We start from the raw sequence: 12,177 nt of genomic DNA on the forward strand, positions 1-12,177 counted from the left end.
AAGGGATGGACATGGTCAACAACAATACTCAGGTAGGCCGTGGCGTTTAAATAATGCTCAATTGGTACCAAGGGGCCCAAAGTGTGCCAAGAAAATATCCCCCACACCATTACACCACCAACAGCAGCCTGTGCCATTCATACAAGGCAGGATGGATCCATGTTTTCATATTGTTTATGCCAAATTCTGACCATACCATCTGAATGTTGCACAAGAAATCAAGACTCATCAGAACAGGCAACGTTTTGGTGAGCTCGTGTGAATTATAGCCTCAGTTTCCTGTTCTTAGGTGACAGGAGTGGCACCCGGTGTGTCTTCTGCTGCTGTAGCCCATCTGTGTCAAAGTTATATGTTGTGTATTCAAAGATGCTCTTCTGCATACCTCGGTTTTAACAAGTGGCTATTTGAGTTACTGTTGAATTTCTATCAGCTCAAACCAGTCTGGCTATTCTCTTCTGACCTCTGGCATCAACAACAAGGAATTTTAGCCCCCAAAACTACAGCTCACTGGATATTTTCACTTTTTCTGAAAATTCTCTTTTAACCCTAGAGATGGTTGTGCGTGAAAATCCCAGTAGATAAGCAGTTTCTAAAACACCCATGTCACCAACAACCATGCCACAAATGAAATAATGAATAACAAATTTATTCAGTAGAATAGTTTAGCACTTTAAAAGGAAAGACAGTAATCTTGTTGTTTATGCATATATCCTATCATTTGGGGTCAATCATTTATTATTTTTTTGTCATTGTTTAATTATCTTTAGAGATTGTGTTAACCCTCTGAGGTCGACAAACGCGCCGGCGCGTTTTGCTGGATTTTCTCCACATTGTAGCACTATAAACTTAAATTTCTCTGTCATTTATGGTCATACAGAAAAAATAAATATAAAAAAAGAATCTGTGGTATTTCTACTTTTGTATGTGTCCACTTCCAATCAAATCAAAACATTGTGCTTTTGTAAAATAAAGAAAATAAACAGTGTGTGCGTTCTGCCTCTCCGTCGCGGTGAACTTTTTTTTCTTGAGCACGTCTATAAACTGAAACAAAACTCAGCGAATACTTGTCACACATTTATGAGCCATACACCTTTATAAACATTTAAGTGTGTACTTTTAAATGATCGGATTCAAAACGAAAACAAATATTCTCCGTTTAAGTAATTTGTATAAAACCAACAAGATTTCCAGCTTCTCAAACGCTTCCTAATTATTTTTAATTCGGCCACGCCCACTCGCGCAAAAGATATTCACATGCAAATCTCCACATGGAACGCGATCGCCCTCATTACCTCAACAACAAAACACTTCACTTCACTTTTCGTCGAGTTTGAAAGACGTGCCTGAGCTTACATTGGATTTACATCAGAAGAAGAAGAACGATATTTGAAGACAAGAAAGATAAGGTAAGTAATTCTTACATATTAGTTTGCTATTGTTGCATAAATTTCACATTGCAGTTGAACTGTTGCTAGATATATGGTGAATATTATAATATTTAGACCCGTGTTTACTGTTACTGTGTTTGTGGATATCTGCTCAAACGTAGATAGGCTATGTATATGGTAGGCCTAACCATAATGTTTTATATTTGATCGCAATCGCGTTTTAATGTATCATATTTTTGATCGTGATCGCGTTTTAATGTATCATATTTTTGATCGCAATCGCGTTTGAATGTATCATATTTTGGAAAAGCAAAACGCTCCAAACGGCTTTATGTTTTTACTATTATCTCATTTCATATCATCATAACGAATGGAAACATTTGAAGTAACATGATAATCAAAATATTTTTCTCTAGCTTAGTTGTTACTGAAATCTTTTTGAAAATATATATAGGCTGCTATATTTTTATTATTTTATGCAGCACTGCGCATAGCCTATACCTACAAGGCACAACAAACCTGGTGTTCATTATATATTGTTGGAAACATTTGTGTGAGTGTGTGTGTGTATTCTGTGAATTTTAAAAAGCAATTTTAACAAGAAAAATCTAAAATGTATTCCCAAAATCGTGCAGGCCTCTCTCTTGATATCAGTATGTTCTTTTTTTTTTTTTTTCAGGGCCCAGATGCCACTGAGTCCTGCTGACTTAAACATTCACAGTACATGTCTCTGTACATGAACATGGTAAAGTGAAAATCAAACACCTTAGAAAATGAAAGGTATGTACAATGTTTTTAGGAATGGCACAAAGGTCTCTTTCTTCAATAAGTGCTTTTTTGTTGTGTATCTTTGGATTATGTTGTGCTGTAAATAAATCCAAACAATTTTAAAAGCCATTCTTTTTTAAATCTCCTCATTCTTTGTGCAAGGTTGGTCAGAATGATGGGCCCTGATAAGCTCCTAATAGGGCCATTAGGGAGGTTCTTTGTCTTTCTCAGGTGTGGAAAGCTTTCATATTAATGAGGTGATCCGCCCCTTCGCATATTGCTTTCTAACACAAAACACGTCGTAAAATTTTTAAATCAATATATTGTCTTCTCTGAATGAGCAGTCAGGGTGATTCTCACATAGTTTTAGAGCAAATATTCTAGGCTACGTGATACAATTTTCAAAAGTCTTGTGAAGAAATAATCAGTATGGGTTTCATGACCTTATTTCAGTGAGAATTTATTTTTGTATTTTCACAAACCACGCATAAATGTCATTATCTCAAAACTACAAACTTTTACATACATGCTGCTGATATATTATTGTAGCAGAGTTTGTGCTGAATACAGTGTAATTAGACTTTAGCCATGAAAATGTCACAAGTAACAGAAATAACCACAAATGTCAGAGCATGTCAGAACACCTCCAGGGCCCAGAAAACAGCTCAGACCTCAGAGGGTTAAAAGACTCCAACCCTGTCATACTGTCCCAGCATAGCTATTCTTGTGTTGCTGGCACAGCACTGTGTAACCACACTACTGTACCAGACAGCACATTCTCTGCTTAGCTGGCACAAACCCAAAACAGTGGTAAGTTTAAGTGAATTTTGAGAAGAATGAGATAAATGATTAATGGTTACCCTGTGTTTTCCAATGATGTTCCTTGAGACACATAAACAGTACATGTTTTAAATTCAACTCATACGCTGCTTGCTAGACCAAGACCTAAAATGGGTGTGTAAGATAAGTGAGATATCCAAGACACTGTACTGTTGGTGTGTCTCTAGGAAAAGGGTTGGCTAACACTGGCTCATCCTAATATGCCCACTTGGTATTCCTAGTGAGTCTCTGTCATCTGTAAAATTATGTCATTTATTGACCCTCAAATAGTTCCAAACCTATTGGAACACAATAGGAGATGTTAGGCAGAATGGAAGGCTCAGACACTAGTCACTTTCATTACATATTTTTTCCATACAATAAAGAAAATTAGTCTTTCTGTCTAACATCTCCTTTTGTACGAGTCTGGAATGACATGAGGGTGAGTAAATTACATTAATGTTTGGGTGAACTATGCCTTTACACTAGCAGGGAGAATTTTTTGAGGTAAAAAATAAATATTTCTTTGAATAATTGATCTGTCAGGTACTAGGAAAAAAAAAACAGATATATATTGATGCAAAGCTGACTCAAGGTGAGTGTTTTTTTGTTTTGTTTTGTTATTTGCTGTGGAATGCCCACACAGACCAAAACTAAGAAGAAGAACATACCAGGTTCTGAATAAAATGCTATTAATAAAGTAGGTGTGAAAACACTCTTACAAAAGGCATTGATACCTCAACCGTCTTAAAGCGTTACTCACAGCAAAGGACTGTATATGCAAAATACATTATACTTCATACTCTCTTCTGTCACACAAAGTTGCACAAACACACAAAGTCACACACCTCTCCCTTCGGTGTGGTCACGGCAGTCCTGCGCGGGTCAATCTCTTCATTGATGCTGGAAAGGAAGTTCTGGGATATTCTCAGAGCATCCTGCAGTAATGGGAAGTCTGGATGATCTTTAGGGGTGTGTTTCAACAAGTCCTTATATAATAAAACAAAAAGACAACATACATGAGTTTTATGTGTATTCTTAAAGTGATAATCCCACAACTAAAACAAAAATGATAAAGTTATAAACCTACACTACAGTTCAAAAGTTTGGGGTTGCTGAGACTTAAAATATTTTTGAAAGACTACTGAATACAGTACAGAATACTGTGAAATATTATTGCAATTTAAAAGAACTGTTTTCTAATTTAATATATTTTAAAATGTAATTTATGCCTGTGATGCAGCCATTACTCAAATCTTCAGTGTCACATGATCCTTTAGAAAACATTATAATTTGCTGATTTACTGTTCAATAAAAAAATCTTTTATTACTATCAATGATGAATTGATGAACAGTTATTCTACTTAATATTTTATTGGAAACCATAATACATTGTTTATAGGATTCTTTGATTAATCAAAATAAAGGCATTTATTTGAAATATAAATTGTTTGTAACATTATAAAATAATGAATAAAAAATCTTTACTGTCACTTGTGATCAAATTAATGTGTCCTGATTTTAATTTATTTTTTTAATCTTGCTGACCACAAAACTTTTGAATGGCTGTGTATATGAGGAAGTCACATTTTGGACTAAGATACTGATGGAATTTTTATCCATTATCAAAGGTTATAGTACCTCACGTTGAGGTTTTATACATCTCGTTGAGATATTTTTTTTGGTTTGAACCACCTCCTACTGACATCTGGATTTGTTATGGCCTTAAAATCCGTGATAAAAAAAATCAGGTCTGACATGTTGATACTCGAATATTAATGGATATGATGATCTTTAAACAGTAGAATTTAGTAGTGTTGGAGTGTCTCTTTATAGCACACTTAACTACGGTTTACAGATAAACACCACAAATCCAAAATGTCATCACAGACAATATGCAAATACTCAGAACATCTAAAGACAACCTTTCAAGGTAAGAAATCAAAAGTGCACATTCTTTCAAATTGACTGCAGTTAAATCTCTACAGAGTTTACAATGAAAGTGAACTCATATTAACCTGATTAAACTATAAGACACAATAGATTCTTATACAAATACAAATAGAGATTTATTAGAAACACTGCAAGCAGAGTGTGCATGTGAGTGTGCATGTGTGACTCCAGAAAAATACTAGCCTGTGCATTTGCCTTAGTAGAGGTGACCTTACGATTTTAAACCTAACTGTACAATCAATAGACATTTATATTTTTAGAGAGAACAACTCACATGCAGGACAAGAGTGCTGCGAGTGACACGGTCAATAGGCTTGTAAAGGAGAGCTGTAAAGACAAACATTAAATAATTAATTAGAGAGTGACAAGTTATGGAATATTATTTTTCAAGATAAAATATTTATAGATTTTAACTAAAAACACTCATACTTTCAATCATAAAAATGCTCAAAATGTCAAACACACCCAAAGAGAGAGAGAGAGAGAGAGAGAGAGAGAGAGAGAGAGAGAGAGAGAGAGAGAGAGAGAGAGAGAGAGAGAGAGAGAGAGAGAGAAAAAAAGAAGAAATACTCCTTCCCAAACTATTACACAGCTGACTGAGCAGCCAAATACTAGGGATAATAGCATCTCTAAGCACTGTACAAACATGAGCATCCAGGACAAATGAATCCAAACACTGAGAGGATGCTCGGTTTGTCTTTAGCTTTCTGTAAGTCCCCACTCTCCATAAGCTGACAGACTGAGAGAGAAAAGAAAATGCATATCTGTCAGCTTATACAGTATCATGCCCTCCCTGAACACTGCAGTGGGATATGAAAACCTCATACCATACACTTTATATCAAGCTCTTGCTATTCTGTTCCATTTATACAATGTGATATAGTTTTTAAGCAAACTGTAATTCCTAAAGACTGAACCCTATATCTAAAAGAAAACTTTCTGCATTTTTTTTTAATAAAAGGCAGGCGACGAAGCGGCAAATGACTCATTATGCATTTTTCACAAACATTCAATTGCAAGTCAAAGGAAAATTTGAAAACTTTAATGAGGGGTTTAGATTTTTTCCATCAAGAAATTATCAATACAATACTGCTTTGCACCAATAAGCAACCAAAATTCAATATTGCACTAAGGTACAATTTTAAGTGCCTTTAATTGAAAAATACTGGATATTCTGAATAATGTATTGTGGTTATGGCCCTGCACTAACCACTGAGCCAAAACTTCAACACAATCATTTCTGTAATTTCTGTTGCCCTCATTAAAAAAAACACAGCTTATCAAAGTCAGACTATTGTCTTCCAAGAAGTACCAGTCAGGTACAAGGAGCACTGTTACACACAGTTTTGGAAAGTATACTGACATACACACTCCAATAAGGGTCTCCTGTGAGCAATCTTCAGGAAAAAGAGCTTTGTCTCTCATTTCTTTGACAGCACTAGTGAGAGACTTCTCCACATTCTCCTCTGCGGTCACATCTTCATCTTCTGACAGGGTTATGGTGGGTTCCTGCGGTGGTCCTGCTTTCTTTCATTCTAATGGATGATGTTTCCCACCAGTCCGTACTCACTCATACTCAATTCATCTAATTATAGATTATATTTCACAACGCAAAAGAACGAAGCTCTCTGACAGGGCATATTTCCCATGTGCCTCTGCAAGGCTGAAAGATTACAGTGGAGAGAGTGTAGTGACAGAAATGTTTGAGGAGGAGGAGAGATAAGTAAGGTGTACTAGTAGATTTATAAGGGAAAACTACAGTGTCATTTATCAATTAAATATCTTTACTCATATTTGCTAGTGTTCATTTGCATTACTGTTTGCAGGGCTTTATCAGCATTTTCTATGGTGATTTTGGGATGCTTTTGAGAAACATAGTCCCTATAGGTTGTGACATCCAATCACAACCTTGAAGCACATCTCAGCACAGAGGGTTGCATTCAAAATGAGTCCAAGACGCCCTTCACACACAGTCCCAGAAGAAACCCCTCTAGATTGAGAGAGCTACTGATTTCCCATATAGCCATCCCACTGGATTGAGGAAAAGATGACTGGAGGAATTGTGAGAAATGCACACATAGCATTACAAGGACTTTCTATTTATGGCCACAGACAATAAATCTCACATCTTATATACATTAAAACAAACTGTTTGGGTATAAACAATATACAGTAGTGGCCAAAAGTGATGTCAGGAGGGTATTTGTGTTTTTAATGACCCTACACGTTCAATTAAACCATCTATACTCAATATATATTTTTATATTTTAAATATGATGGAAGAACTAAACTAAACTTGGTTAAGGTATTTATCTGACAAAATGATTTGGCAAAAAAGGTAAACTACAGCTACAGGTTTTATTTCACTATGCAAAAATGTGTAGGAAAAACAAAAAGCTCACAGGAAAAAGAATACACTGAGTACAACATAAGTTATACATATTTGGATGGTTCTCACTTGTTTTTTCATGAGTTCGTATTTTCTTTGTATTACAGCCTGGCACAACTATTCAATATGCTTACAAATACTTTAACACACTTTTAATAATTGAATAAAGGGTGAAGATTGGCAGGACATCACTTTTGGCTACTACTGTAAAGCAGAATTGGAGTGTCAAGTCAAGTCAAGTCAAGTCATCTTCATTTATATAGCGCTTTTAACAATGTAGATTGTTCCAAAGCGGCTTTACAGAGATACAAGGAGAGTTTAAAGTAACAGAGATTGTTTTGGCTTCTTAGCAGTTCTTGAATAAAGTTATTTTCCAGCTAAAGTTAATTTGATTGATTCACTTCCGTCGCAATGATCATTAGTTATTAACTTGGGGGCCACTAACACGACACCATTTTAACAGGAAACTCGACACAGACTTTAAACGCGAAACCTGTGAGAATGCTGAGAGCGTGCACATGCGTATTACAAGTTCAGTCTATTGCTATGCGCGTTTGAATATATGTGCGCAGGTTTGTAATTCCCTACAAACCAAGCCTTAAAAAACTACTTGTCTGGCCTTAAGATTTTTGATACAGAATTGTATCACTTCGGGGTAGATATGCGAACCGAATTTTCCCAAAAACGCTTTATCTGTAGAGTGGTAAAAGGATCCTCCATAAGGAGAAACTAGTTGGCACTTTAGCACGCCGCTATGACATCGGGTCCAGGCGCAGTTCCTTCATCAGATCTGGATACAGCCTGGATCCGGAAGGCTGTATCCAGATCTCGGGATAAACAAAAACCTCGGGAAAACCTCGGGATAAACAAAAACACTAAAATTAGCGTAGATGCCATTCTTCTTATGATGTAACGAGTACATCAGGATTTATGGGAAATGTTTACGGTTCCGGCTGACCTGATCTATGCAGCCTAACATTGAATTATAGAAATCTATAATGTGTTATGTGTATGCCAGGTCAAAGAGATGTGTTTTTAGTCTAGCTTTGAACTGACAGAGTGTGTCTGCTTCCCGGTAGGAAGACTGTTCCAAAGTTTTGGTGCTAAATAGGAGAAGGATCTACTGCCAGCAGTCGATTTTGATATTCTAGGTATTATCAACTGGCCGGAATTTTGAGATCGCAATAGACATGAAGGACTTTAATGCGTTAAGAGCTCGCTCAAGTACTGCGGAGCTAAACCATTTAGTGTTTTGTAAGTAATCAGCAATATTTAAAAATTTATATGATGTTTAATAGGGAGCCAATGCAGTGTTGACAGAACAGGGCTAATATGGTCATACTTCCTGGTTCTGGTAAGAACTCGAGCTGCTGCGTTTTGGACCAGCTATAGTTTGTTTATTAAGCGTGCAGGGCAACCACCCAGTAGAGCATTACAATAATCTAGCCTTGAGGTCATGAACGCATGAACTAATTGTTCCGCATTTGTCAATGAGAGCATATGTCGTAATTTGGATATATATTTTAAGATGGAAAAATGCGGTTTTACAGATACTAGACACGTGACTTTCAAATGAAAGATTGGTATCAAAGAGCCCACCCAGGTTCCTAACCGACGACAAAGACTTAGAGCAGCCATCACATGTTAGACAGTATTCTAGGTTATTACGTGAGGAAGTTTTTTGTCCAATAATTAGAATCTCTGTTTTTTTTCAGAATTTAGTAGTAGGAAATTACCAGTCATCCAATTTTTTATATCAGCTATGCATTCCGTTAATTTTGTGAATTGGTAGTTTTCGTTAGGTTGTGAAGAAATATAGAGCTGAGTATCATCGGCATAACAGTGAAAGCTAATTCCATGTTTCCTAATGATATCTCCTAATTGTAGCATGTACAGAGCGAACAGCAGCGGTCCTAGTACTGAGCCTTGTGGGACGCCATACTGAACTTGTAATCGATAAGAAATCTCTTCATTTACTGCTACAAACTGATAACGGTCAGATAACTATGATTTAAACCATGCTAATGCAATTCCACTAATGCCAACATAATTTTCAAGTCTATTTAAAAGAATGTTGTGGTCAATAGTGTCAAATGCAGCACTAAGATCGAGTAACACCAATAGAGAGATACAACCACGATCGGATGATAAGAGCAAATCATTTGTGACTCTAATGAGAGCTGTCTCGGTACTATGGTACGGTCTAAATCCTGACTGAAAATCCTCGCAGATATCATTTCTTTCTAAAAAGGAACATAGTTGTGAGGATACTGCCTTTTCTAGTAACTTAGACAGAAAAGGTAGATTCGAGATCGCCCTGTAATTTACTAATTCTGTAGGATCATGTTGCGTTTTTTTAACAAGCGGTTTAATCATAGCCAGCTTAAAGGTTTTTGGTACGTATCCTAGAGACAAAGATGAATTAATGATAGTAAGAAGAGGATCTATGACCTCTGGAAGCATCTCTTTCAGTAGCTTAGTCGGTATAGGGTCTAACATACATGTTGTCGGTTTAGATGATTTAATGAGTTTAGCGAATTCTTCCTCTCCTATAGCAATAAATGAATCAAATTTTTCCTTAGGGAGACTACAATGCACTCCCTGATGCGATACTGTAGTAGACGGTTGCATAGTTATAATTTTGTCCCTGATATTATCAATCTTATAAGTGAAGAAGTTAATAAAGTCATTACTGCTGTGTTGCTTGGAAATTTCTGGGCTTGAAGCTTTCTTTTTTGTTAGTTTAGCCACTGTTTCAAATAAATACCTAAGATTATGTTTATTTTCTTCTAATAGGGTTGAAAAATAAGCAGATCTAGCAGCTTTTGAGGCCTCTCAGTATGCAATCGAACTCTCTTTCCATGAAATGCGAAATACCTCTAGTTTTGTTTTCTTCCAGTTGCGCTCCATTTTTCTGGCTGCTCTCTTAAGTGCCTGAGTGTGTTCGTTGTACCACGGTGTTGGATTATTTTCTTTAATCTTCTTTAAGCGCAACGAAGCAACTGTGTCTAAAGTGCTGAAAAAGAGAGAGTTAAAAGTTTCTGTTGCAATATCGAGTTCTTCTACGCTATCCGGGATGCTGAGATGATGAAACTGATTAGGAAGATTATTAATAAAGTGATAGAAGTGAAGTGATAGGTCTAACATATTTGTAACACGGAGTCGGCTTTGCAGCCTTGGCTAAATGTAATTTACACAAGACTAGATAATGATCTGAGATGTCATCGCTCTGCTGCAGAATTTCAACGGTATCAACATTTATTCCGTATGATAATATTAGATCTAGAGTATGATTACGACAATAAGTAGGTCCTGACACGTGTTGTCTAACTCCAATAGAGTTCAGAATGTCTTTAAATGCCAATTCCAATGCATCTTTTTCATTATCTATATGTATATTAAAATCACCAACAATTAGTACTTTATCTGCAGCCAATACTAACTCTGATAGAAAGTCAGCAAATTCTTTGATAAAATCTTTATGGTGCCCTGGTGGCCTGTATACAGTAGCCAGCATAAATCTCAAATGTGATTTGTCATTTACACTATATATTTTTACATTAAGCACCAACACTTCAAAAGAAGTATATTTAAAACTAGATTTCTTAGTGATTTTGAAAATATTACTATAAATTACAGCGACACCTCCCCCTTTGCGTTTCAGACGAGGTTCATGTTTATAACAGTAATCTTGCGGGGTGGACTCATTTAAAGTAATGTAATCGTTTGGTTTTAGCCAGGTTTCTGTCAAACACAGCACATCTAGATTATAGTCTGTAATCATATCATTAACAATAAGTGCTTTTGAAGTAAGGGATAGAATATTCAGTAACCCAAGCTTTATCATTTGCTTATCTGTATTATAGCTGTTTTTTATTTGTTGAATTAAATTTTAAATCAATTAAATTTTAAACCTTAGATGGGTTGAAACGTTTTTTTGGATTTCCAAATTCGGGGAACAGACACAGTCTCTATGTGATGATAGCTAGGTGAAGGAGTCTCTATGTGATGGGATTTATCTGACCTTGGTGACATGAGACAGCTAGCAGACGGTCGGTTAAGCCAGACCTGAGCCCCAGAGCCCCTTCCTGACCTGAGCCCCAGATTGTCATGTTTTATCTCAAAGACTATGAGCCAAATTACTAGAGAGAAGAGCAGCACCATCCCAGGAGGGATGAATACCATCTCTTTTCAACAGGTCAGGTCTGCCCCAAAAACTTTTCCAATTGACTATGAATTCTATATTATTTTGCGGACACCACTTCGACAGCCAGCCATTGAGTGAACTCAATCTACTGACTATCTCATCACTCCTGCGAACAGGAAGGGGGCAAGAGCAAATTACAGTGCCTGACATCGTACTTGCAAGTTCACACACCTCTTTCATAAATTTTGGTGATCTCCGACTGGCGGAGTCGAACATCATTTGTGCCGACGTGAATAATAATCTTAGAGATTTACGATTAGCATTTGCCAGCACTTTTAAATTTGCTTTGATGTCAGGCACTCTGTCTCCCGGCAAACATGTGACTATGGTGGCTGGTGTCTCTATTTTCACGTTCCGTGTAATAGAATAGCCAATAACTAGGGCACAATCAACAGGATTCTCAGTGGGTGTTTCACTGAGTGGGGAGAACCTGTTTAACCTGCTAAGCTGCAACCCCACTTTTGAAAAATCCCCAGAAATGACATACCCAATCTGAAAAAGATACAGTTCATGATCCCTTTGCACTAAAAGCACAAGTGTGATCTCATTTGAAAGCTGACACCTGGCAGTTTATTGTAAATGTAGAATTAATTATTGTCATAATGAAAAATATAGTTATAAAGAGCTTCAAAATTTTGTAAAATTATTAGAAA

The 12,177-nt window shown here is 36.4% G+C and overlaps 1 protein-coding gene across 2 annotated transcripts in view; it reads right to left on the reverse strand.

The window, feature by feature from the left end:
- abr (ABR activator of RhoGEF and GTPase) overlaps positions 1–12,177 on the reverse strand; it is a 409,594-nt gene that overhangs the window by 141,106 nt on the left and 256,311 nt on the right. For both annotated transcript variants that reach the window (XM_081366269.1, XM_081366270.1), the window contains 2 exons: positions 5,203–5,255; positions 3,824–3,964 (listed from right to left, as the gene is read on the reverse strand). In XM_081366269.1, coding sequence (XP_081222395.1) covers positions 3,824–3,964; positions 5,203–5,255 — 194 coding nt within the window. The remainder of the gene's footprint in view (positions 1–3,823; positions 3,965–5,202; positions 5,256–12,177) is intronic.

Source organism: Scardinius erythrophthalmus, assembly GCF_964197995.2.
Source record: "Scardinius erythrophthalmus genome assembly, chromosome: 5".
Taxonomy (NCBI): domain Eukaryota; kingdom Metazoa; phylum Chordata; class Actinopteri; order Cypriniformes; family Leuciscidae; genus Scardinius; species Scardinius erythrophthalmus.